Raw genomic sequence first — 23378 nt, forward strand, 5'->3', positions numbered from 1 at the left:
TTGTAAAGACTGCTGAATGACAGCACATGACTCATGGCCTGAGCTCTTGCTAACTTTCGATTCAATGTCCTCAGGAGCTCGTTCACAGGAGGAAGTGATGCAACATGCTCTTAACTGGGCATGCTCATAGACGCTCATAACGTTAAGATGTTGGTAAAACCGATAATACATCGGCACATGCCTGAGAAATTTTCATGAGCATTTTAACGTTACAAACTGAAATATACAGTCATATGAACAAATACTTTTGTTCTGACTGCAATGGGATTGTACCAGTCTGTACAGTGTTAAAGATTTCGAAAGATTATTTGACCCAGGTGTGGCATGCATGTGACCAAGAAACAAATTTGACATTTTGATTTATGAGCTTGAGAAATCCCGGCAGTTTCATTGCTCCTCTGTCCCTTCATCTGCTCTGATTAAAACGCATCGCGCACAGAGACGTGCCGGAGGGATCGTACAAGTGTGAAACATGAAGTGTGAAATTCTGAGGGCATCTGTGATTGGTCCAGCCTGATGGGGAAGTGGATTCTACCCATAGCTGTTATTGTGCTGGTCTCTCGGTAGGGCCGATTCAGATGTAGGGCAGTAGAGTTTAGACTGCGAAGATTGGTGACTTGGCACCTACTGCTAATGGTACTGCTGCTGCTGCTGCTGCTAATGCTATTACTGCTGCTGTTACTGCTGCTAATGCTACTGCTACTTCTGCTCCTACTGTTAATGCTACTACTTACTGCAGCTAATGCTATAGCTACTGCTACTGAATTCCTGCACTCTAATTGACCCAAATGTTATGCTCTATATTCACACTTTTCTTTTTAAATTTGGCACCCAAAGCGGGGCTGAGTGTATCTGATCCCCATCCTTATTTTGGACCCCAGCTGTATTGATGTGCAAATTGCAGGAGTCCCACGGCTTGCCTAGGAGACGCGTGGCACGGCTTCCTGCTTCTTTAAGCACCGCTGCCAAACTGGCGCAGAGTGGAGTTTAAGAAAAATGGCCAAATGAACGCAGGTCGTCCGAACCCATACGCAGGGTGATGTAATACGCAATTGCACATCACCCCCGATGGAGCTACCAGCCACAATTTGATCTGAGACCATGGGGCTTCCCCATGTACCACAGCTTGGTACCTCAACCGAAGGAGCCATCCAGAAGCCCCACACTGCCTTCACTCTGCACGGGCTTCAGGCTCTACCGACAACACGAGAGCAGAGTTCTGCTCAGCCTGCACAAAGAGTAACAGCAACAGTAAAATACTGATCAGCGCGGCAGTGTAATATGCTCTGAAACATTTTGCGTAGAAGCTCTTCCCTCTCTGCCAGAGAGCTGGTGTGTTGTAACAACAGGTGACAGGAATTTGTGATTTCTGTGTTGACTTGTAGGTTAGATCAGTCCTCGGCTGAAAACCCTTCCTCCTTTCTGGTGGCTGGAATGATCTGGCTCGGCTCACAGTTAAGATTTCACATCGCGCCACACACCGGCATGTGCTCTTCACATCACAGTTTTCCACAATTACAAGCAATAGTGGACTGACTCAAGGAAGCAATGGCATTTAAAGCAGCACGGGGGAAACACTGGAACTATTTATCATTCAAAAAGTCTTTGTTCATCTCAGAAGTCTAAGGAACCTATTTTAGGTGAGGGTTGGTTACAAGTGTATGTACACATGTGGGTCTTTAGGCCACCTGATACCAAAATAACCCCGACATGATCCCAATCCCAAAAGAGGGGCACTACTAATATTCAAATTGATGTTGTAGGCCTGGTAGTGCAAAAGGTGAAACCTGTAATTAAAAGCAGAGAAAGTATATTGTACTTGCTGTAACATGACTTGTTAAGCTTTGTGCATTCCCGTGATTTTTGGCCAGGTTTTAGGACTGAAGCCCTGAGATACTTTGCTTGACAGATGGAGCCATGGATCACAGCAGAGACCCGGTGTGAACCGCAGGTCAGCCTGCTGCAGAGGCTGAGTCCCCGGGATCCTCTTAAGATACGCCCAGAGGCTGTGTTCACAGTAGCTCTTCGCTGTGTGGACTGACTGCTAAGCCGCTGTTTGTCTTCTGCAGACGCGACGAGACGGACCTTTGATGATGACAGCGATGCTCGCTAAACCAAACACGAGTACTATGATTGATTTGCTACGTGGCTTTAACCCAAAGTGAAAATCAATGATGATCCAATGTCAACACAGAATGGTGGGGGCAGGGGGAGGTCTGCTCCCAGAACGCACGGAAGGAAGGGAGGTCTCAAAGCTGTAATTTTTACTAAAATTTAATTTCCATCCAATTTTGGTAATCATGCAAAGGAGACCTGCATGGATTAGGAGCTCATACAGTTTTCATGGTGCTCGTACAGCTTATGCTGAGTCAGCACAACACCCTGGCTCTAATAATGAAAGAAGACCCCATTGTCTTAACCTAATTAGGTGCTGGGGACATCAGTAGGTTATTAAATTGGGGTTAAGTAAAACTGCATCCCTTTGTGAATCTCTCTGTTGAAATTTGGCCATACATATGAAACATGTTGTGCTCCATGTAATGGTCTTAAAAATTTAAAAATTATAAATTATAAAAAAAATATTCAATTATCTGTTATGAAAGGGTTACGTTTGTGTTTCAGAAGAGGCTGAGCTGTGCAAGCTTACGTTTTTTGGCCAAAATTGCAACAGCAAGAGTTACGGTGCAAACCTCCCCTGTGCCCTACCAGTTCCCTTCCGTACTCCTCCATCTGACCAAACCACAGGAAGCAGCTCCTTTACCTAGACACTCCGTCTCCTGTGTAATGACACCTCTGAACATCAGTGGGACTGTCCCTTCTCTAAAATTAGCTTCATGGGTTCACATATTTTCGGGTGGCTGGAATGATCTGGCTAGGCTCACAATTACGATTTTCACATAGTGCCACACACCATCCTGGGACTTTTGTGGTCCAGGTGTAGAATACATTCATTATTGGCATTTTGGCAGACACTCTTATCCAGAGCAACGTACAGTTGATTAGACTAAGCAGGAGACAATCCTCCCCTGGAGCAATGCAGGGTTAAGGGCCTTGCTCAAGGGCCCAACGGCTGTGCAGATCTTATTGTGGCTACACTGAGATTAGAACCACCGCCCTTGCGTGTCCCAGTCATTTACCTTAACCACTTACCTACAGGCCGCACCTAAGACATTCCCGTCTATAACAGTGAAACCATATCAAGGCACACATTTACTAGTGTAACTTAAATGAAGATGCTACATTGCATATATAATGAATGATAACGTCATTTCTACATCAGGTCTTTCACATGGCCGAGGCTTTTTACATTAAATATTCCGTTACATTACTCAATGCCCTTGCTCCTTCAAATGTCAGTTCGAAACCATGTCAGTCACAGACTTGACATATGCACAGCAAATGGGGAGACGTGGATCCACAGATTGATCATTTATACAGAATGTCAGGCATTCCAAAAAATATATATTCTGCAAAAGATGTGTTTGGGGTGAGTGCATGTTCGCTCATCTGCAGGCCAGGTGACTCTGGGGCCAGGTGCCCAGCAGAGTACTCCATAGTGCATACCTACCCTTCCCCTTTGACAAGATGAGGTGCATCTTACGAATGAGATAATAAATCTGTTCCTGACCTTTTTTTGCACCGTATGTCTTTAACACTGAAGGCAGTCTAGACTGATGCGTCCTTTATAACGGTGAAACGTGTTGTTTTGAACAAGGTGTGGCACATTTTGCAGAAGAGAATTACATGAAGAGAATTACCACTATGATGGGGCTTCACATTCAAATACAAGGAGTACCTGGATTATGATGAAAGAATAATAATAATGATAATAAAAGCACAGAGTGTGTTTTGCTGCTGAAATGAGCGGGTGCTTAGAATGAGGCTAGGACCTTCCGGTGACCCATCCTTCCTCTCTCTAGGGTGAAGGACAGGTCACATATTTAGCTTGTTGGAGCTATGGTGAATAGAACGCAGGAAAGTTCTATGAAATATTAAATATTACCCCCCACTCCCATTCATTCTTTGAAGTAGTACTCTAGAAGGCAATAATTACCAGCTAGAACACTAACGTGCCCAACTCCACTGATGACAGCCACTAGAACCTGATCTCATGGGCAGTCACAGTCTTGATCTCCATGATCCTCTATGTAGAGTCCGAAAGACCAGTCAGAAAGCCCTCAGCTTTTTGAGAGATGAGAAGTACATTCAGTACAAGTGCCACGTCAGCTATGTGTGAGTGGTGAAACAATATGAACATCAGGATACAGGACACGAAATTGGTGTTAAGAGAGACAGAAGGAAAAACAACTTCACCATACAGCATAACACAATACAAATACCATAATGAATCTTAATAAAATTTTACAGTGAAATCCAATGCTTCCTGGGTATATGGAAACAGTTATTCAATCACTCTGACTTGGTTCGCACTCATAATTGCGCATGCAAAGTGCTTGTCAGGGGAGGGGGTGAAGGTCAGTGGAGATAGGGGTAGCCTACTTTTTACCTTTTGCTTTCCTATGTGTGTTTTCACTTCTTCTTAAGTCTTCCTACAGAGGGGCAGCCTACCTGGCCCAGCCAAAGTTCACAGGTTTGACTGAACCTTTGAACTCTTTTTGCGTTAAGTGACAATACAGTACAGATTAAATAAAACATAAAGTATGTACTTCATTGTTATTGGTTATTGTACAATAAAAGCCATGTTAGAAACCTTGAGGTTCATTCACGATAAAAAAAAACCACAGTTGATAAGCCGTTTGTCCTTCTGTCTCCTTTTTTCGCTAAGTCCCTGCATTGTCGCGATCAGCCACGTGGAAGCTGTGGAAGCTGGGGAAGCTGAAAGCGGCGCGTTTAAATGCGGATTTATCCGCGATTGTTTAGCGTCCACGCGAACTCGACCTGACCCCACCTGTCACGGGCTCGCTGGAGCAAGTCCCAGCAGCGCTCCCGAAGCTTCCCATCCTGTTTCTCAGGCTCCGGGGCTGGGAGGTTCACACAGACCGTCTGCATCACATGCACCAGTTTACAGGGTGAGCCTTCCTTGGTAAACTGCTTTTCATAACAGAAAAAAGTTCCTGCAGTTTGGCAGAGTCAACTGGAGGTTGAGTGGGTGTGTGTAGATTATCAGTTTCTCTACAGCGTGAAAACGATACCGAAAGGTATACAACGTAAAAGACGATAATGCCCTATGGAAAATTGACGTGTCATTTTATTTTGATTGCACCGTATTTTGTATTTTTGAAAGTAAATTGAATCATGCCATCATTGAGAAGCCATTTTCACTCCAGTACAATTCAGTACTACATGTTTATCTGTAGATTTGATTGCATTGAGTTTTAAAAAATCGCAGAATAGCACATATATGCTGTGAAATGTAGTGTGATCGCCAGGGGCCTTAGTAATGAACTCTGGAGGAGGTATCCCCGTGTTTTCAGAGGAACTGAAGGGCGGAATGGTGCTGTAACAGATGTGTCTGTCAGAGACGGTAATTACCCCTCACCTCCGCAAATCCTGAAATAATCACATTCTTACATCACAGGAGAACGAAGCTTCAGTCCAGGGGACTGAACTGAAGTCCTGTGTGAAGTTTCTCGGGAGACACAGGGTTCAGTGAGTTTCTTCTTCATTTTTTTCATTCTTGTCCCCGAGTTTGAACAGCAGTAGATGTTTCTCCAAGGAAAAAACATGGAGCTCCTATACTGATGCCTCAGCTTGGAGCATTGAACACCACCACAAATGTAAACATGCTTTTTATACCATTTCAGTTGTTAAATAGGGGAGGGGGTGCTTCCCATGGCCCTGGCTGACTGGAACCCTCAGATATCTGACCACATAGGACCTTCTGGGGTGGGGGGGCCCAATGTGAGATCTTTTCATGGGGCCCAAAATCTCTGCTGGTACCTCTGCCTCCGGGTATGCAATTTTGTACCAGCTTAGCCGAGCACTGTTGTGAACTGATTTTCATAATACAATTTTCTTTCAGATGATAGTCCTGCTTTAACACCTGTCTCTCAATAAACAGTAATAGATCCATAGTTGAAATATATTACCAACAATCACAATATGAGGTGAACACCTGCACAAACATAATATGTCTATCAATGTTCTTTCGTGCTGTCAAATATTTTCTTGTATATTTATATCCAACACGCGTACACGCACACACACAATATATTTCATATTTAACTTTTCAAACATGTTTTTACAGCATTGTGTAAATATTTTTGCAATGGCTGAGGCAGGCCAGAAATGCAGCCGCTTGAGACTGAGGACTAAGGACGTGTGTACAGTGGGGTTTGGATTCACTTCAGTCCAGACACTGCCTTAAGCGACATGAAAATATGCAGACAGAGATCCATCTTCATATCCCAAAGGTGTGTTCTCCCAACTGAAGCGTTCACTACTGTGTGGGCTAGCCATGGCCATGTCTGTATCAGGTAAGACGCCATTGAGCAGTGAAGAAAGAAGTTTTCACACATTGTTAAAATACCACCTGAAGGCAGTTTGGTTTTACAGAAGCGGTTTCTTTTTTTTTAAAAGAGAGAAAAGAAGAGTTTAATTGACCATGCTTCTATTTCACTGTTATTGCGGTCACATTTTTGTCAGGAATCTGTGGGTTTAAACAGTGGAAAAGTATTCCCCTCTGTGAATGTCAAGGGGCACCTGGCTGTCAAAGCTCCCTCACCCATAATTAATGAGCTCTTTTTGTTAAGGGACAGTATTCAAACCATATTCAATTTTGGGCTAGAAAATACCGTGGAAGGTGCCTTGCTTTGATCATGGATAAGGACAAAGAAGTGTGCTTTGCTTTTGTATCTTATGTCTAAATGGGATTGTTACTATTTTCTACAAAAGTTTGTGTCTATAGTGAGTTTAGACTTGTATTGATATATGGCAGTCCCTGTGATATGAAATTAATTGATTGTTATATTTTCTATCTTGCAAATAATTTTGTTTTGGGAGAAGCGTCTGAAATATTTGTTGGGCATATAGGTAGAGAGTGCCAAATGTCCATCTTTAATAGGAGCATGTGCACCTCTACGCATGTGCACCGCTACTTGCTTTAGGGTTGTCATTGCATCATTCATTTGAACTTTTCTAGAAGAGACTCACGTCGGTAAACAAATACAGCAACTTACTCCAAGGTTAAAATGGCTCTGTTCCAAAGAGGACAACTTTGTGTTTCTGTACTTTTTAAAGGTCACCAGGGTGTGGATTCATGAAATGTGTCTTGTGGGCTAGTTAATTTTTCTCTAAAGACCTCTCTTTTACCTCATTATTGTAATTAACACTTCTTTCAATGACCTGAAACAGCCATTTAAAGAAATAGTTATTGATGTGCATCTTTTGTTCTGTATTAAAATACAAGTGACATGATTTGAGAGTGAGGTTAAAAGGGTCACTTATAATTTACATTTCCTTGGGGGCTAAAAAGGTGCCTTGCCTTACCTAATGGTTTTGCTTATGTTTTGTTAGGTGCATGGATTTTGGCCTCAGTTAGCAAACGCTCTTTCTCTAAATATTTTCTCAAATTTTTCATCACATTTAATACACTGTCTACAAATGTGCTCTGACAAAAAAGCTCCAAATTATATAGTACCCAGAGATTCCTTTCTCTTATCTAATTTCTGCAAGTGTTAAAAATAGTAAGAATATCAATGGTCATTTCTTGTGACAATTGCGATTCAAAAAGGCAAACAGACTGGAAACTGGGCGAGTGCATGTCACTGTAATGTCCTGGCTCTGTCTAACTGAACTCTGCTTGACCCAATGCTCCCATGAAAAGCCTCTCTCGATTATAAATAATAGCAGAGGGCAGCTAATAGATAATCTGATTGAGAGTTCATAGGGTCTGATATGGTTCAGAGAGAGGGCAAGAGTGCACCAGACATGCAAATGAAGTCAAATAGCATGTTCTGCTAGTTTCATCCACTTTTCTGGGAGCGAAAAGTCCCATTTTCACTAACACGAGGTGGAAAAGTGTTTCTATCAGTGCCACCATTACCAGGTCAGTGGCCCCCAGTACAGGCTGAGCCAATCAGATCAGCTCTTCTTTAAGACCCTTCAATGCTGGAAGCTGCGTGTTTTTACTGGGACATTACTGTTGAGATTGATATTACAAAGACCGGTCGGCTGGTTACACTGGTCCACGAAATGTTTGGCCCATGAAATCTTTCAAATCTTGTGTTTTATGGAACGATGTATGTCATTAAAGGCATTTTAAAGGCTATTTCTGTTCTCATATTATGACCAGCAGAATGGGAATGAGAAAGGTCAACGATTTGTGTCCATACCTGAGAATATACCCTTTTTGAGGTCACTGCTACCCTTTATTCCAAAGAACGCCATACTTTGCATGTCTCTGGTCCCAGTGTTCATTTTTGGGAACAATTTAAAGCCCAGCTGTTGATTTTACTTCTATCCAAACTCCAGAATTTGTGGGCCCTAATGGTTGTTCATTTGCACCACCAAAGAGCCTGACCTTCCCCTGACACAGGCAGCTGGCTCCTTCAGAATGGAAGCCATTTTACTTTTAAGGTCATGGGATGTGCGTCTCAATCAGTCCGTTACTTTATCGTGACCCCTTATAAGGTTGTTGGGTCAGGTGCCCCCATCAAACTATGGAGCTTCTAAAAGATCACCCTGACTGAAAATGTCATAACATATATAAAATTCAACAAGATTCAATACACAATTTCATGCAAAGAGGCTGTTAAAGGCAAAACATGGTTTCTATTTATTCTATGATGAACAAAAAACTGCAATCTACACTATCTGTATTGAATCATAAGATTGTGTTGAGTTTGTATCAATTTATAATTAAAGTGGCATGATGTACCTGAATATTGCATTTGTTTACAGAGGTTGATCTTCTCTGTTTTAACTGAGATAATTAAGAGTTGTTGCTGAGCAGTTTGGTGTTTAAGTCCATACTTTTTGGACAAAATTTTGAATGTCAGTTTAAAAGCTTTATTTACAGTCAGGTCCATAAATATTGGGACATCGACACAATTCTCATCTTTTTGGCTCTATACACCACCACAATGGATTTGAAATGAAACGAACAAGATGTGCTTTAAGGCAAAGAAGTGGAATGTTATGCAATGGCCAAGTCAATCACCTGACCTGAATCCAATTGAACATGCATTTCACTTGCTGAAGACAAAACTGAAGGGAAAATGCTCCAAGAACAAGCAGGAACTGAAGACAGTTGCAGTAGAGGCCTGGCAGAGCATCACCAGAAACCCAGCGTCTGGTGATGTCTATGCGTCCCAGACTTCAGGCTGTAATTGACTGCAAAGGATTTGCAACCAAGTATTAAAAAGTGAAAATTTGATTTATGATTGTTAGTGTGTCCCATTACTTTTGGTCCCTTAAAAAGTGGGAGGCACATATACAAACTGTTGTAATTCCTACACCGTTCACCTGATTTAGATGTAAATCCCCTCAAATTAAAGCTGAAAGTCAAAAAGTTAAAGCAGTTAAAAAACTATTTGGTTGCTTTTGCAGTATGCTTTGGGTCATTGTCCATCTGCACTGTGAAGCGCCGTCCAATGAATTCTGAAGCATTTGGCTGAATATGAGCGGATAATATTGCCCAAAACACTTCAGAATTCATCCTGCTGCTTTTGTCAGCAGTCACATCATCAATAAATACAAGGGAACCAGTTCCATTGGCAGCCATACATGCCCACGCCATGACACTACCACCACCATGCTTCACTGCTGAGGTGACATGTTTTGGATCATGAGCAGTTCCTTTCCTTCTCCATACTCTTCTCTTCCCATCATTCTGGTACAAGTTGATCTTTGTCTCATCAGTCCATAGGATGTTGTTCCAGAACTGTAAAGGCTTTTTTAGATGTTGTTTGGCAAACTCTAATCTAGTCTTCCTGTTTTTGAGGCTCACCAATGGTTTACATCTTGTGGTGAACCCTCTGTATTCACTCTGGTGAAGTCTTCTCTTGATTGTTGACTTTGACACACATACACCTACCTCCTGGAGAGTGTTCTTGATCTGGCCAACTGTTGTGAAGGGGTTTTTCTTCACCAGGGAAATAATTCTTCTGTCACCCACCACAGTTGTTTTCCATGGTCTTCTTCCGGGTCTTTTGGTGTTGCTGAGCTCACCGGTGCATTCTTTCTTTTTAAGAATGTTCCAAACAGTTGATTTGGCCACACCTAATGTTTTTGCTATCTCTCTGATGGGTTTGTTTTGATTTTTCAGCCTAATGGCTTGCTTCACTGATAGTGACAGCTCTTTGGATCTCATATTGAGAGTTGACAGCAACAGATTCCAAATGCAAATAGCACTCTTGAAATGAACTCTAGACCTTTTATCTGCTCCTTGTAAATGAGATAATGAGGGAATAACACACACCTGGCCATGGAACAGCTGAGCAGCCAATTGTCCCATTACTTTTGGTCCCTTAAAAAGTGGGAGGCACATATAGAAACTGTTGTAATTCCTACACCGTTCACCTGATTCGGATGTAAATACCCTCAAATTCAAGCCGAAAGTCTGCAGTTATCAGCATATCTTGTTTGTTTAATTTCAAATCCATTGTGGTGGTGTATAGAGCCAAAAAGAGGAGAATTGTGTCGATGTCCCAATATTTATGGACCTGGCTGTATATGTGGTCTTTCTTCATATTCATCCACTGGATAGTGTGGGCCTCAACATTTGTGCTATTGAGAGAATGAGAGATGACCACTCAATGCACATCAATACTTTTTCTGCAAATATTTCTTTTATTTAAGCAATAGCATTACAAATTTTGTAATAGAAACATAATAAAATGACAAGAAAGACACATTACGCTTTGAAACCAAATGCGTTATCAAGACATTAAAAAGGCCCATTAATGTGTCCAATTAATCCATTAAAGAGACCCTAGAGTTTTGACTTTTCACCAAAAATATGAAAGCATTTGTATAAATAGCTTTTGTTTTCAATTAGTTATATATACAATAAAAACAAACAGCAGCTATTAAAATATATACAACATAAATGCTACCAGCACAAGAGTTTTAGAGGTCATTTACATAGGCTAATTGCCAAAATAACTGTTGAATTTTGTCGGGAGATTATCCACAGGATAAACAGTTGGAGCGGTTTTCATTGTTGGTGGTCCATTTAGCAAAGTCCAGTCGCACCTTGCGATCAATTCCACCAGAAATATTTTTAGGAGGACATTTGCAAACTCTTTTCCAACACACCTCCTGGCACCTCCTCCAAAGGGGATGTAGCTGAACCTGGAAGAGCCAGGAGGACTGGTGTCCATGAACCTCTCTGGGTAAAACTCCTGCTTGTCAGGGAACACATCTGCAACATCATGCGTGTCACAGATGCTGTAAATAACGTTCCATCCCTTGGGAATCTGGTAGCCCTATGGAAAATGCACACAAATCATTACCGTCAGAGAATGGATAACGTGACATTTCAGTACATTTTCTCAGGCCAGGATGACTGTCCAACTCAAAGCATTTCTTTAATTACAGCTGATTGCAGTCCGTAACCTGTTGACATTTTTATAATAATCACTGAATAGCTGTGTATGAGGTAGGGAGTTTGTGGGCCTATATGCTATATCAACTCTGCAAGAGTACAGTTTATTTTACAGTAGTCTACATTTCATCCCTCTTTGGTTCATAAATTCAGGAGTTAATTTAACACTGGACATTTTACGGTGCACAACTCAAAACAAACTATATTGCATCATGCCTTGCTTCGCACAGAATACACTTCAACGTACATTGAGTTCAAAAGTCTTCAGAGCCACGCGGAATCCGCCCGGGACCGGTGGGTTAATTCGTAATGCCTCTTTGATGACGCACCCTGCATATTTCAGCTGTTCCAACACCTCGATACTTAGTCTTTTATCGTGTGAATAAACGTCCAGTAGGTCCTGTGACAATACAGTTAGCACAAAAAAACAACTATCCGTCGTTTCAGAAGTCTCTCACATTCGCCTTATTATCATTATGTTGGAAAATATATACTGTAATATATACTGTAAGGCTACCTTCTCCCGAAGCTCTTGCCTGACGCGCAACATGACATCCAAGTGCAGCCCGAGGAACATCACGAGGGAGGTGGCAGTGCTGGCAGTGGTCTCGTGCCCGCCAAATAAAAGTTCGGTCGCAAATTCCTTAATCTCCTGGATATGAAACAACTTGCATTACATATAAATGTCATAGCCATCGTACACCCGAAAATAACAAGCTTGGGGAAAAAAGAGTTACCTGCATACTGAGTCGCTCTTCGTTCTCCCTGCAGTTCTCTATCAGCAGCTGAAGCGCATCTTTGTGTTCGCTCTCCTCTACGCAGCGTTCCATTTTCTTCTTTAGGTTTTCTTCTATTTTTGAATGAATGAAATCGCGCGCTCTCAGGCCCTGCGTGAACAACACACGTGAAATACAGCTGTAATGAAATGCAAATGATACAGGGTCAGCGGGCAGATGAGTGGCAGCATAGCTTGCATTGGGGCGCCCTGTTGAGTGTAGAGTGCCGCACAAGCATCATGTGCCTTTACCCTGTATAAGCCGCTGAAAGGGACATCGATCGGAAAGGAGAACAGGTTCTTTATCATTTCCTCGAACGCCTCCACCAAGTCCGGCTCATCAGTCTTGGTTTGTTCCGGCTCGAAACCAAGCAGGATCCTCATTGCGATGCGAAACATCAGTTTCTTCATCTCCGGGTACACCAGCACGCTTGACTCGCTCTGCAGCCAGTCCGTCACGGTGCGTCTCACCTCCTCCTGGATCACGGGGATGTAGTTCTCCAGTGCTTCACGTGAGAAGGCTTTCATGATCGCCTGCATTAAGCGGACACTTTAAATTATGGACAGTCCTTTGTGGAACAGAGTGAATTGATTGTGCCCATCTGACGTGCAGATTTAAGGCTGTTGGAACTATTTAAGATAGCACACTTCTAATTAGCCTAATAGTTAGTTGCACAGCGTCAAAACCGAATTTAAACATTCCCTACCTTTTTCTTGTTTTTGTGCTCAGCGCCGTGCAAATTGGAAAGGGTACCGGAGCCCAGGATCGTTCTCATTGACGCTGGCCACTGAACTGCAACAAGCTTGTCCTCAGCTAACAAAATTTGCCGAACATTTTCGGCTCCCATGACTCGCACGGTAGGATTTCCGAAGAGATGAGTTTTATAAATGCATCCGTATTTCTGACGTTTTATCCGGAGGAATTTTCTTCTCTGTTTTGAAAAAAAGAAGAAGAAAAATAATAAAGACAATTCAAGCATTTGACAGGGAAATCGATGGTACCTTGAAAGACCTTATTAAGTAGGCTATCCAAACAAAAGCATGTGTATTGCAGAATGTCATATTCGCAGAGCACAATTTTGGGGTGAGGCCAGTCTATGTCTGTCTGGTGGTTTACCTGGAGGACCATTTGAAGCGTCTCGCCAAGGAATGGTAGACCCATGGTACCTGGAGGGAGAGGTTTCGGACAGCTTGAATCTCGTCCCCTGATGATGTAAATCTCCCACAGTTTAACCAAGGCTAAAACCAGCAAGAGCGGGAGCACCAGCGTGCAAAGGTACGTTGCGACCAACGTGTACAAAACCATTTTAAAGTAGCTCCTTCGGGTTAAAGTTTGAGGAAAACCAGCGACTATTCAAGTCAAAGATACTTAAGGTGTGTGAGCTCTGTACTGGTAAGTATCAATGTTTATACTCCCTTTTATAACCTTTCCCGGGTCTCAGCCTCCCGTTACCTTGGTCAGATAAATTAGTTCACACAAAGTTCATCTTTAATTGTACTGCCATTCTCCGCCCACCGGGTCTGTCCTGAATCCTTAACCGTTCGCTATAAGCACATTTTAATGCCACATGCAGAAGCCACACAATTATTTGAATTAGCTTTGAAAAGACCATAACAGTTGTTATTGTCGAATTGTGTGAGGAGAGCAGGTTATTAATCTACTGCCACACATAACAGCAACATATTGACCATATTAATAGGCCCTATTGGCCTAAATATAGGCTAAACATACACGTGTCTATATGTGTAAGATAGCTCACAATGCGTCAGATAACCTACACATAATAACCACACATGCCCCAATTTATGCCATATGAACTGGCAGAAATTATATACGTTTCTTTCCTGTTCAGGGATTTTGGTTATTTTACCAGGCATGCATACATATTGAAGTAACATGGAACTGAAGTAGCTCAATACATAGTTTACCTACCAATACATCCTACCATTGTTATTTGGCTAAAACCTAGTCTACCTATGATTCCAAGCCAAAAAGCTGTCTTATTTCAAGCGATTAAATTCCACAGTGAAATGTGAAAGCGTGTAAACAATTTTCAGGCCATGAACGTTTCGGTTTGTTGTTCTGGGTGCGAGCAGCGTCAGTGCACTGGAGATGAGCGCCGTACCCCAGGGTTCTGTCTTTCCCAAGCGTTGACCTGCTTGTGACCTGCACCGCGGACCGTGACATCCCTGTGAACTCTGGTGCAAACCTAGCCAAGTTCACCGTCCGTCAAATAACAAGATACCGGAGTCGGGACACCAATAATTACAGAAGGCAAGCTTTATTATCTACACAGCGATCTATTCTCCGACTGTCAGCTATACAGATGAAATATAGGGGCTAATTAAAACCATTTAACACAGTAAAATGTCCGGTGTTAATTCAACTCATAACAGAGTACATATGAGTCCAGTAGGGACCGTATGCATTCTACAAGAGTTGTTTAACAGATAACATTTTAGGATGCTGTTACCTTGCAATTGGGTCAAACGTCAATAATGAAACGTTTAACATTTATTTTTTTCCCCTCTAAATTGGCATTTTTCAAATTTTAGAGTCATCAGCATTACAAATATCATGAATGCATTGAGGTGGATAAAAAACAGGTGGTGGGTGTGTTCCCCGCTGCAAATATGAACGAGATAGGCTACATGCCTTTCGTATATTGTTTTGAAATCACTCCCTTGCGCATGTTTCGACTGCATACTGTCATTTGGAAGATTGTACGCACCGTGTCTTCTTTGTTAGATAATGATCGCCTAGTATTTCTTTCGTCGTCACCACTGATGACATATACGCATCGTTAACAATGCCGTCACCTCGAGAGAAGGTCAGAGGGTGATCGTTTGCTAGTTCACTAAAAGGTCACCCTGTCACGGTACTGCAACCATCTCTGAAGGTGTGGTCTTTTACAGGTTTTTTCTTTTCCTTATTCTTTTTTTAAAATTTATTTATTTATTTTTTAACAGCAAAATGTTTCTAGGAGTTTCAATAAATTGAAACACTTTTCTGACATTGTTTGTATCGCCATTCAGCCACCTCAATCAAGGCAATGTCAATAGCCTACTTGAAACAAGTAGATGGATATTAACCGAACAGCCAGTGTACAGATGGTTATGATACTAGTTATATTCAGGCTGATATGTTGCAGGATTTATATAAGCACTTTACATGATATTGCATGTGTTGTTATTTAAAATGTATTTTGTGAAGGAACAAAATTGTATCGCTCAATATACATTAAAAGACAGTGATCTAGGCATATAAATTAATTACTTTCTAGTAATTTTACATTTTACATTCAGTCTAAATAAAAGCAAGAGTAATGAATAAAAAATGCATTGACCACAGAGTGGGATTTTGTTAATCAGAGAACAGAAATTGGACAAGGAAACCTCAGCTTTACAAACACCCTGCGTGGGGGTTTAAGACGTACATATATGTACTTTATGTATACATTTATGTAGAGGCCAAAATAATTTTATACTGTCTATAAATACTTCAACAATATCTATTTTCATTAACAGTCACTCACAATAGCTAAGATCAACATATCATAATACAGCAACCTGCACATTTAAAGATATACATGTGATAATAGGGCAAACAGACGCATAACTACACAGAAATCACATTTACCCCTAACCTGCCAATAATGCTAAAATCAGAACATGACATTATATACAGTAAAAAATATTCACACATGGCCCCTATTGGACTCACGCACTCTGTTAGAGTTGAAATAACACTCAACATTGTACTGTTTCTAAGCTCCACATTGGAGAAAAAAGTGCTATAAGGCTTACTTTCCTTCCGTATTCCACTGTCATCACCCACCCGGTGATTGACAAGAGCTCAGACCACGTGCCTTCACATTTTGTCTATCATAGCTAAACCCAGGCTGTACATTGACATGATGGCCAACTATATTATTCTCATTGGCTAACTTACACGGTGTGCTGACTCTGTATACACCCAGGAAATGCCTGTGATTTTTCATACACATGGATAATGTGGTTAGTTTAATTTGATCTGGATACTTTCACAAGCAAGCTAGCTACTAATTTTTGGATTGAATATTCTACAGAAAACACAAAAATTCAGTCCAAATAACTTGTGTACTTGGCCATTTTGTATAAATAGAGCTTATGTGGTATGCTACTTCATTCTCTGCACATTTTATACATAAACATAGTCTACACAACAAAACTGTAAGGAAAGGATAGAGATATACTGTTGTCGCACATCAAGTCTATCTGGGGAACAAACTATAACTATATAAATTATTAAAATATCACATCAAATTATGGAATGGCTAAACCATACTTAGTAGACACACCAAAAGGGAGATAAGTTGCAACCTGCTGGTCAGTATGTACTGGTCATATTTAAGAACAAATGTTGTTTTTAAAGGTGGCTTAGCAAATAGCTGGGTACTATTTTTTGCCAAGATCAACTGATTTTGGCAACAGGATGTTTTTTTTAAAATTTTATCTTCAACGTATAACATTTTGTGTTTATAATCACATTTAGAGAGTAGTTTATGATGGTGCGATGTAGATGATCAGGTATACGCCCTCAAGTTCACCATGGCAGACCTATTTTTTAAGTTAAGTGAAGTGATACACATATGACCAGTTTCAAGTTTAAATCTGTGTCTGTGAAACCGGCCCATTATGTTTACGTACGGATATTCACTGACCTTGTTTAATAAATTACACAATGGCAAATTGACAGACCTTTTTCATATTTTTTTGGAACAGTGCAGGTAATTAAAATTAACATGTAGTCCACCGACGGGATGCACAACTGGAACAGTTAGCATATTCGGAAATGTTTTTGTGGCGAGCTTATATTCGGTGGTTGCGAGCAACTCGACAGCCAGAGTTTTCAGAATGATTTGAGCCAGATCCCTCCCGACGCAGCTCCTGATTCCGCCGCCAAACGGGACGTAGTTGAAGCGTCCGGTTTTACTTTCATCCCTTTCAAATCCAAAGCGATCGGGATCAAACAGCTCTGGGCTCTGATAAGCAGCGGCCGTCTCGTGGGTATCCCGGATGCTGTACATGACGCTCCATCCTTTTGGAATCTGATAACCCTGTAAAGAACGCAAAATGCACGTTCGTTATATTAAGTAGAGTGGGTCGTATTATTTAACCTTTTTCATAAAAAATACAATTCTGGTGTCAACATTAATACATTTATTTTCACAAGAAACTGTCATCTTATCAATGAAAATAAATATAAAACCGAATGTAGACTATTGACTGTAGAGCGCTACATTTCATTATTTGAGTGTAATAGTGACATTAAGTACTCTGTTAGATGTAAATTACTCCGAGTGAGTTACCTCACACTTTTTCTGGGACATCAAAATTGTCCTGGGGCAAAGTCACAGATTAAAAATGCCAATTTTGGCTTCTTTGCCACAGTAGAATATACCATTCAATAGGGGGTGACATTAAAGTAAAATCGATACTTGCCCAATGTAAGGGTCTTCTGTAGAATTGTGCTTGAGTCACAGAATCCATATACACACAGAGTCATTTAGGTGCATGGTCGGATTAACGAGCTGCTACAATAGTAATATGTGGTCTATATTAAATATACGACAGAATCTGATCACAGCTGATATGTGATTACTTTCCTAGGAGTGTTTGGAATATATACTGTCTACACCTGGGGTTTTCTTAAAATAACACACCTTCTTTATTTAAGTCTACTTTTGGTTGACTACCGAGTAGCTACAGTGTTACCTTCATTTATACAATTAGGTCATTACAAAAAAGTTTGCACGTTACAAAAGTGCGTGTGAGGCCAAATTGTTCACGTGTTTTCGAATAACATTGTGGGTTGTGTGCTGACCTGTCAACAAAGTATTTAACAATGTAATTTAAATGCAACTAAGTAGGCTACGTGAAAGACGTATGCTTAAAAAGTGCGGATACTGCCAGGATCCAGTCTTCCATTGTGCTGACAGTGCGTAAAACGCAGCACGCAGGCTGGGCATACTCACGTCTAATTCAAAGGTCTGCAGTGCAGTCCTGTATCCCCCAGATACAGGGGGTAGAAACCGGAGGACTTCTTTAACCACACAATCCAAGTACCGCAGTCGGTTTAGTTTCTCCATACTCAAATGAGGCAGATGGGCACAGGGATGTGTTAGTTTTCCTCCGCTGTCCGACACGAAGTCACTGGTCCCTGTCCTGTTCGTTGAAGAGGTCGTCCCTGTTCCAGTGCAAACGTTTTTGTTTGCGTCTCTTTCTGTCTGTTCATTCTTTATTGGAATGTCCTCTCCGTCTTGATTCTCGGCTGGGCAGTTTTCACAGAGTGCGCTGCAGGAAAGGCCGTTTGCTTCCAGCTCTGCCCTGGCTTTCTCAACCACGGATGGGTGTTTGAGCAGCTGCAGGATAAGCGACGTGGAGGCGCTGGCTGTGGTTGAGTGGGCAGCAAAAATCAACTCAACTGCAGACTCCTAGATTACAAAGACCAAACATGATAGTTTTCACGAACAATAATGATCAGCATTTAAAAAAGGATACCGTTACATATTTCCACTGCAATAACAAGAATATTAATATACATTTATTACAGCTTAAATATCTGGCTGATTCTTCCACAACACGTTACTCAGACATAAAACGTTTAAAAAGTGTTTTTGTTTACCTTTAGTTCCTGCATACTTAAATCGTATCCATTTTCCTTGGCGCTACTCAGAATGTGATCAAACGCGTCACTGTACTCCTCAGATTGTTGTTTTTGCATTTTCTCTTCGATAATTTCCTCCATACTTGCATGAAGCGCCTCCCGCGCTTTGATACCCTGTAATTTAGAACAGAAACGGACACGGAGAACACGAGAGTTTCAAATGCTTCTCAAATATGCGTTGACACTGCACCTTTTAACGTTGTACTTTTAGCGACTTCCTTTTTCCTGAATGTCAAGAGTCAAGCAAGGCAGAGTCCCAAATAGACATATCCCCCCAAAAGTCAATTTTAGAGTTTTTATTTTTATTTCGTTAGAAAACAAAAACATGAAATTTTGGAAATAGGTCAAATCAGTAACAACATATACAACAACTCTAAAAGAGAAAATAACGTATTAATCTCCTCAACAAGCGCTATAAACTGGCAAAACAAGTGGCGCCGCCTATATTATAATTGGATTCGTACAATTTAAGTAATTTTAAGAATGTAATAATCTATTTAACTTTCCCTGCAGTTAGATTATAGGACAAACCTCCCTTGTTTACCCTGATCTTATTCACTCCTATTTAAAACTCAACATCAAGCTTGTAAATAAATATTTGCTTGCATACTTAAACACATTATTTCACATTTTCGGGCCAAATATATTCATATTAATATGCAGGCATGCATTCGAATATACGGTAACGAGTAATTAACTATTAGCTCACAAAATATATTTTCCAACCCACACTTTCTAATAGATCAATAGCCAACCAATCCGTGTTGTTAGAAATTGCTGTTTAAATGAGTTAGGAAATAGCCTATAGGTAGAATCACCTAGATAATTGCATCAAACAGTCTAAAAGTTTACTTTGTAATACTGCGAATTTAATTTTGTCACTGTACTCCATCTTATCACCCAAACCACAAAATACATGAGTAAAGTAATTGTACTCACTTTACGAAGACCACTCAAAGGCAAATCGAATGGAAGTGAAAACAGGTTGTTCATTAGCTGCTCAAATATTTTGGAGAGGTAGTTGATCCGTGCCTCCTCCATGGTTATTCCTAACAAGACCCGGACAGCGATACGAAATGTGAGGGATTTGGCCGCAGCATACACGTTCACCGAACCGGGCTCCGAGCACCACTTGTCAATTTCAGACTTGACGACATCTTGCAAGCGTGGAATATATGTCTCCAAAGCTCCACGGCTGAACACTTTACCCAGGATCTTGAAGGAAAGAGACAAAAACAACACATATGACCAGACGGCATAGATAATTCAGCCTATTGGTGAATATTAATGATAAAAGCATGCCGTTTACTTATTTGTCGCCTTAACCCAAACAAATGCCTAAAGTTTAAATAATCATACTTCGCGTAGCCCCGATTGACCTCGCCTGCTGCTAGTCATTGAGTCATCCTTGGCTTTCACTATTGGCACTATGGCCGTTAGCCTATTGCAATCTTATGTTGGCTACATACAACATTATCAAAACAACCTAGCAGCGAATTGTTATCTTTGCATATTGGTTTCCCAGTGTATCTTTCGGTAGATTTTAAGAAATTTTAATTTATCTGGTTTTATTCCGCATTTCACCCCCTTACTTTTCTCTTCTGCTTATGGAGGTCTCCAACAGAGTTCACCAGCGTGTTGGGTCCCAGGATTATCCGGGTACTTTGAGGCCACTGTGTGCACACCAAGTTGTGCTCTCCGAGCAGTATTTTGCGGATGTTTTCGGCGCCTGTCACGCGGATGACAGGTTTCCCTAAGAGGTGGGTTTTAAACACATTCCCGTACTTCTCCCTTCTGGAGATGTGAAAGCTGGACCCCTGTCACAAACACACAATGCAGTAAAGAGTTGTTAAAATTCATGCGCACATAACTAATGAGGTAACTCCTCACTGTATCCCAGGAAACGCCCAGTCTGGCGCGAGGGCGGCTTTCCCGGAGGAAAACAGAAGGCATGGAGTCGAGGTAAAAACGCACTTCTGTATTTTCAACGAGGATGAATTAGACTTATCCAACACGTTCACACTTGCAAGAATACAACTCCATTGACAGGTAACAGCTGAAAAGCGAGCGGCTACATAGGCTGTACATAGCTAGACCTATATAACGAAATGCTTAAAATTCACAAATATAATACATATCTAATATATAAAGCTAATATATATATATATATATATATATATATATATATATATATATATATATATATATATATAATATATTTATAGAACGGCTTGGACAAAGGCGCGCATTCCGTGCAAGTTTTTGGTAGGCGATCTCACCTGAAACAGCCAGTGGAAAGTTTCCCCTACGAGTGGCCATCCCATTGAACCTTTTGGAAGGGGGAGTTTGCATTGCTTATCCCGCGTGATTGTCCACCGGAACGTCCATAGTTGTCGAGATACAGCGAGTAACAGCAAGGCGGATAGTATAGATGTGATTGCGGTGGCCAGCGCCGAAAAATGACTGAGAACGGGCAGGAACATCTCCAAAATCCGAAAGTGAGTTCAGACCGGCGTGCGATTCACGCCGGGTATGACCCAAGGAAAAAGCACGCCACAAATACAATTTAAGTTTAAGTTGGTGATTTAATGAGCTGTCATCACAGGTCTAGAAGTAAAAACAAACAAAAAAACATGAATGCAAAGCAAGGATATTATATAATTAGTTTACATTATTTCCTGGAATAATCATTTGCCAGATTTACAGTCAAATGACTTTAGACATGTTAAAAGTGCTTTTAGAAAATAACAAGTTTGCTTTTGAGGGACAGCCATTCGCACTCCCAAATTACGCCTGTCAGGTAGTCCAAATAGTTTAACAGGTTGCATGTACTAGCATGTCTATTTATAAGGCATATTGTGTTTTAATAGAGCAAAGCAATGAATCAGTAGCCGATACACGACAGAACAATCTCAGATTGAGTCAAACTGGTTACTGTAGGTCAGTGATGAACTGGTAAAAAGGCGGATGCTGTATGTCGCTTTAGATAACTTTATTTTCACTGCACTGTCAAGTGTTGGTTAATTTCCGAACCTTTGGCTTGACAGTTTCATCTTTAAAAAATACACATTGAATGATTCACTCGTTATATTGAATAGTTAAAAGAATTAAACTTACTACTCCGTCTTAAATGCAGAACCATTTCGCCGATAGTGAGAACTCTTCCTTCAAAGTCTCTTTCCAAAATGTAATCTTCTTAAAGGTTTCTCTTTGCACGGTGCTTTATAGATATTGGCACACTATGTGATCCACCTTCGCAGATGACGTACTGTTTTTTTGAATATTTAAAGAGGTTGATAAATCGACAGGACTGGAGCCAAGTTTGTGATCATTTTCCACACTCGGAGAGAGCGGGAGAGGCGCATTGAAACAGTTTGTTGTATGAGGATCGAATGGCAGAGCATTGAGAAAACAGGTAGCCAATCGCAGAAAACCCCACTGTTTGACCGGATTTGCCACTCACGAAACTCAGTCCACGACCTCCAAAGCTGTTTTTGAACGATGTTTCATTCATATATCGTGCAAAATGTTTCTTTCCAATGCTTGACGTGCACTCCTGCTCACATTATAGAAAAAAATGTTAAATCGCAGATTGAATATTAAACAATTATTTAGCAATACAATTCATATTTTTTCTGATTCTAGATAATATTTAGGCTTATCGGTTTACGCATTTATTTAGATCGATCAGTTTATTCTAGGATACAGTATTTAGTAATGAGTGTTATTGGGCTAATTAAACATTATCGGGTCAACATAAGTAAAATAAACGAATATTGCGCGCGCGCGTGTGAAAGTTAGGTTCAATTACATTTTCTCTCTTTCACCATTTACAAAAAAAAGAAACTGTCGTTTTTCCACAAATACAAACACAATGCTTCAATTAGCTATTCTTTGGTGATCGCTAATGTTACTAAAATGTGTTTTTTCGCCAAAAAATGAAAACAGTCAAATGTTGATTTAATTGTGAATTCATTTGAACCGAATCAACAGATTGCTGTATATTCAGGAAACTTGTCTTAACGCAGCGCAATCTAATTTAATAAAGGTGAGTGATTTAATGTGTCCGCAAAAACATTACTTCAGGAAGGTCGTGTCTGTGCCCAGGTGTGATATATCCATTCCCTTTTAGGACGCACAGAGAACACCTGTTGCAATTTGTTTGGTGCCAGATGAAGGATGTCTCCTTAATGTCACAGAATCTACTCTATAGCCTAGGCCTATATGATCAGGTCCACCCCGTTACTAGTATCATTCTGCAAATAACAGGGAACAATGTACGATTTAAACAAGCCACTTCATTATATTTGCTTGATGGATATAGTATTCTGTTTAGCGATGTCACGCCAGCATGTTATAATTTCTGAGGTACAATTGTAATGTTG

The 23378-nt window shown here is 40.8% G+C and overlaps 2 protein-coding genes across 2 annotated transcripts; both read right to left on the reverse strand.

Moving 5' to 3' along the window:
- Positions 1-11051: 11051 nt before the first annotated feature.
- LOC133118578 (cytochrome P450 26A1-like) lies at positions 11052-13590 on the reverse strand. Its single transcript, XM_061228686.1, has 7 exons — positions 13402-13590; positions 12992-13216; positions 12537-12818; positions 12247-12396; positions 12027-12161; positions 11757-11909; positions 11052-11390 (listed from the first exon to the last, which is right to left on the reverse strand). Exons 1-7 carry the CDS (start codon positions 13588-13590, stop codon positions 11052-11054), a joined length of 1473 nt encoding a protein of 490 aa, XP_061084670.1.
- Positions 13591-14550: 960 nt separating this feature from the next.
- Positions 14551-22207, reverse strand: LOC133118248 (cytochrome P450 26B1-like). Its single transcript, XM_061228083.1, has 7 exons — positions 22111-22207; positions 21273-21600; positions 20586-20810; positions 19933-20208; positions 18952-19107; positions 18302-18760; positions 14551-17383 (listed from the first exon to the last, which is right to left on the reverse strand). The coding sequence occupies exons 2-7, from the start codon at positions 21474-21476 to the stop codon at positions 17030-17032; spliced, it is 1674 nt and encodes a 557-aa protein (XP_061084067.1). The 5' UTR covers positions 21477-21600; positions 22111-22207; the 3' UTR covers positions 14551-17029.
- Positions 22208-23378: the final 1171 nt, after the last annotated feature.

This window comes from Conger conger, chromosome 18 (genome assembly GCF_963514075.1).
Source record: "Conger conger chromosome 18, fConCon1.1, whole genome shotgun sequence".
In the NCBI taxonomy this organism is placed as follows: Eukaryota; Metazoa; Chordata; class Actinopteri; order Anguilliformes; family Congridae; genus Conger; species Conger conger.

Excerpts from the sequence above, each read along its gene's own strand:
- LOC133118578 (XM_061228686.1), bottom strand. The coding sequence starts at position 13,590 with ATGGTTTTGTACACGTTGGTCGCAACGTACCTTTGCACGCTGGTGCTC. Across the intron at positions 12,397-12,536 it reads CTTTCAGCGGCTTATACAGG|GGCCTGAGAGCGCGCGATTT; the intron begins GTAAAGGCACAT and ends TTGTTCACGCAG. Across the intron at positions 11,391-11,756 it reads TGAAGACTTTTGAACTCAAT|GGCTACCAGATTCCCAAGGG; the intron begins GTACGTTGAAGT and ends CATTTTCCATAG.
- LOC133118248 (XM_061228083.1), bottom strand. The coding sequence starts at position 21,476 with ATGTTCCTGCCCGTTCTCAGTCATTTTTCGGCGCTGGCCACCGCAATC. Across the intron at positions 19,108-19,932 it reads CTTTGAGTGGTCTTCGTAAA|GGTATCAAAGCGCGGGAGGC; the intron begins GTGAGTACAATT and ends TCTAAATTACAG. Across the intron at positions 18,761-18,951 it reads TAAGTATGCAGGAACTAAAG|GAGTCTGCAGTTGAGTTGAT; the intron begins GTAAACAAAAAC and ends TTTGTAATCTAG.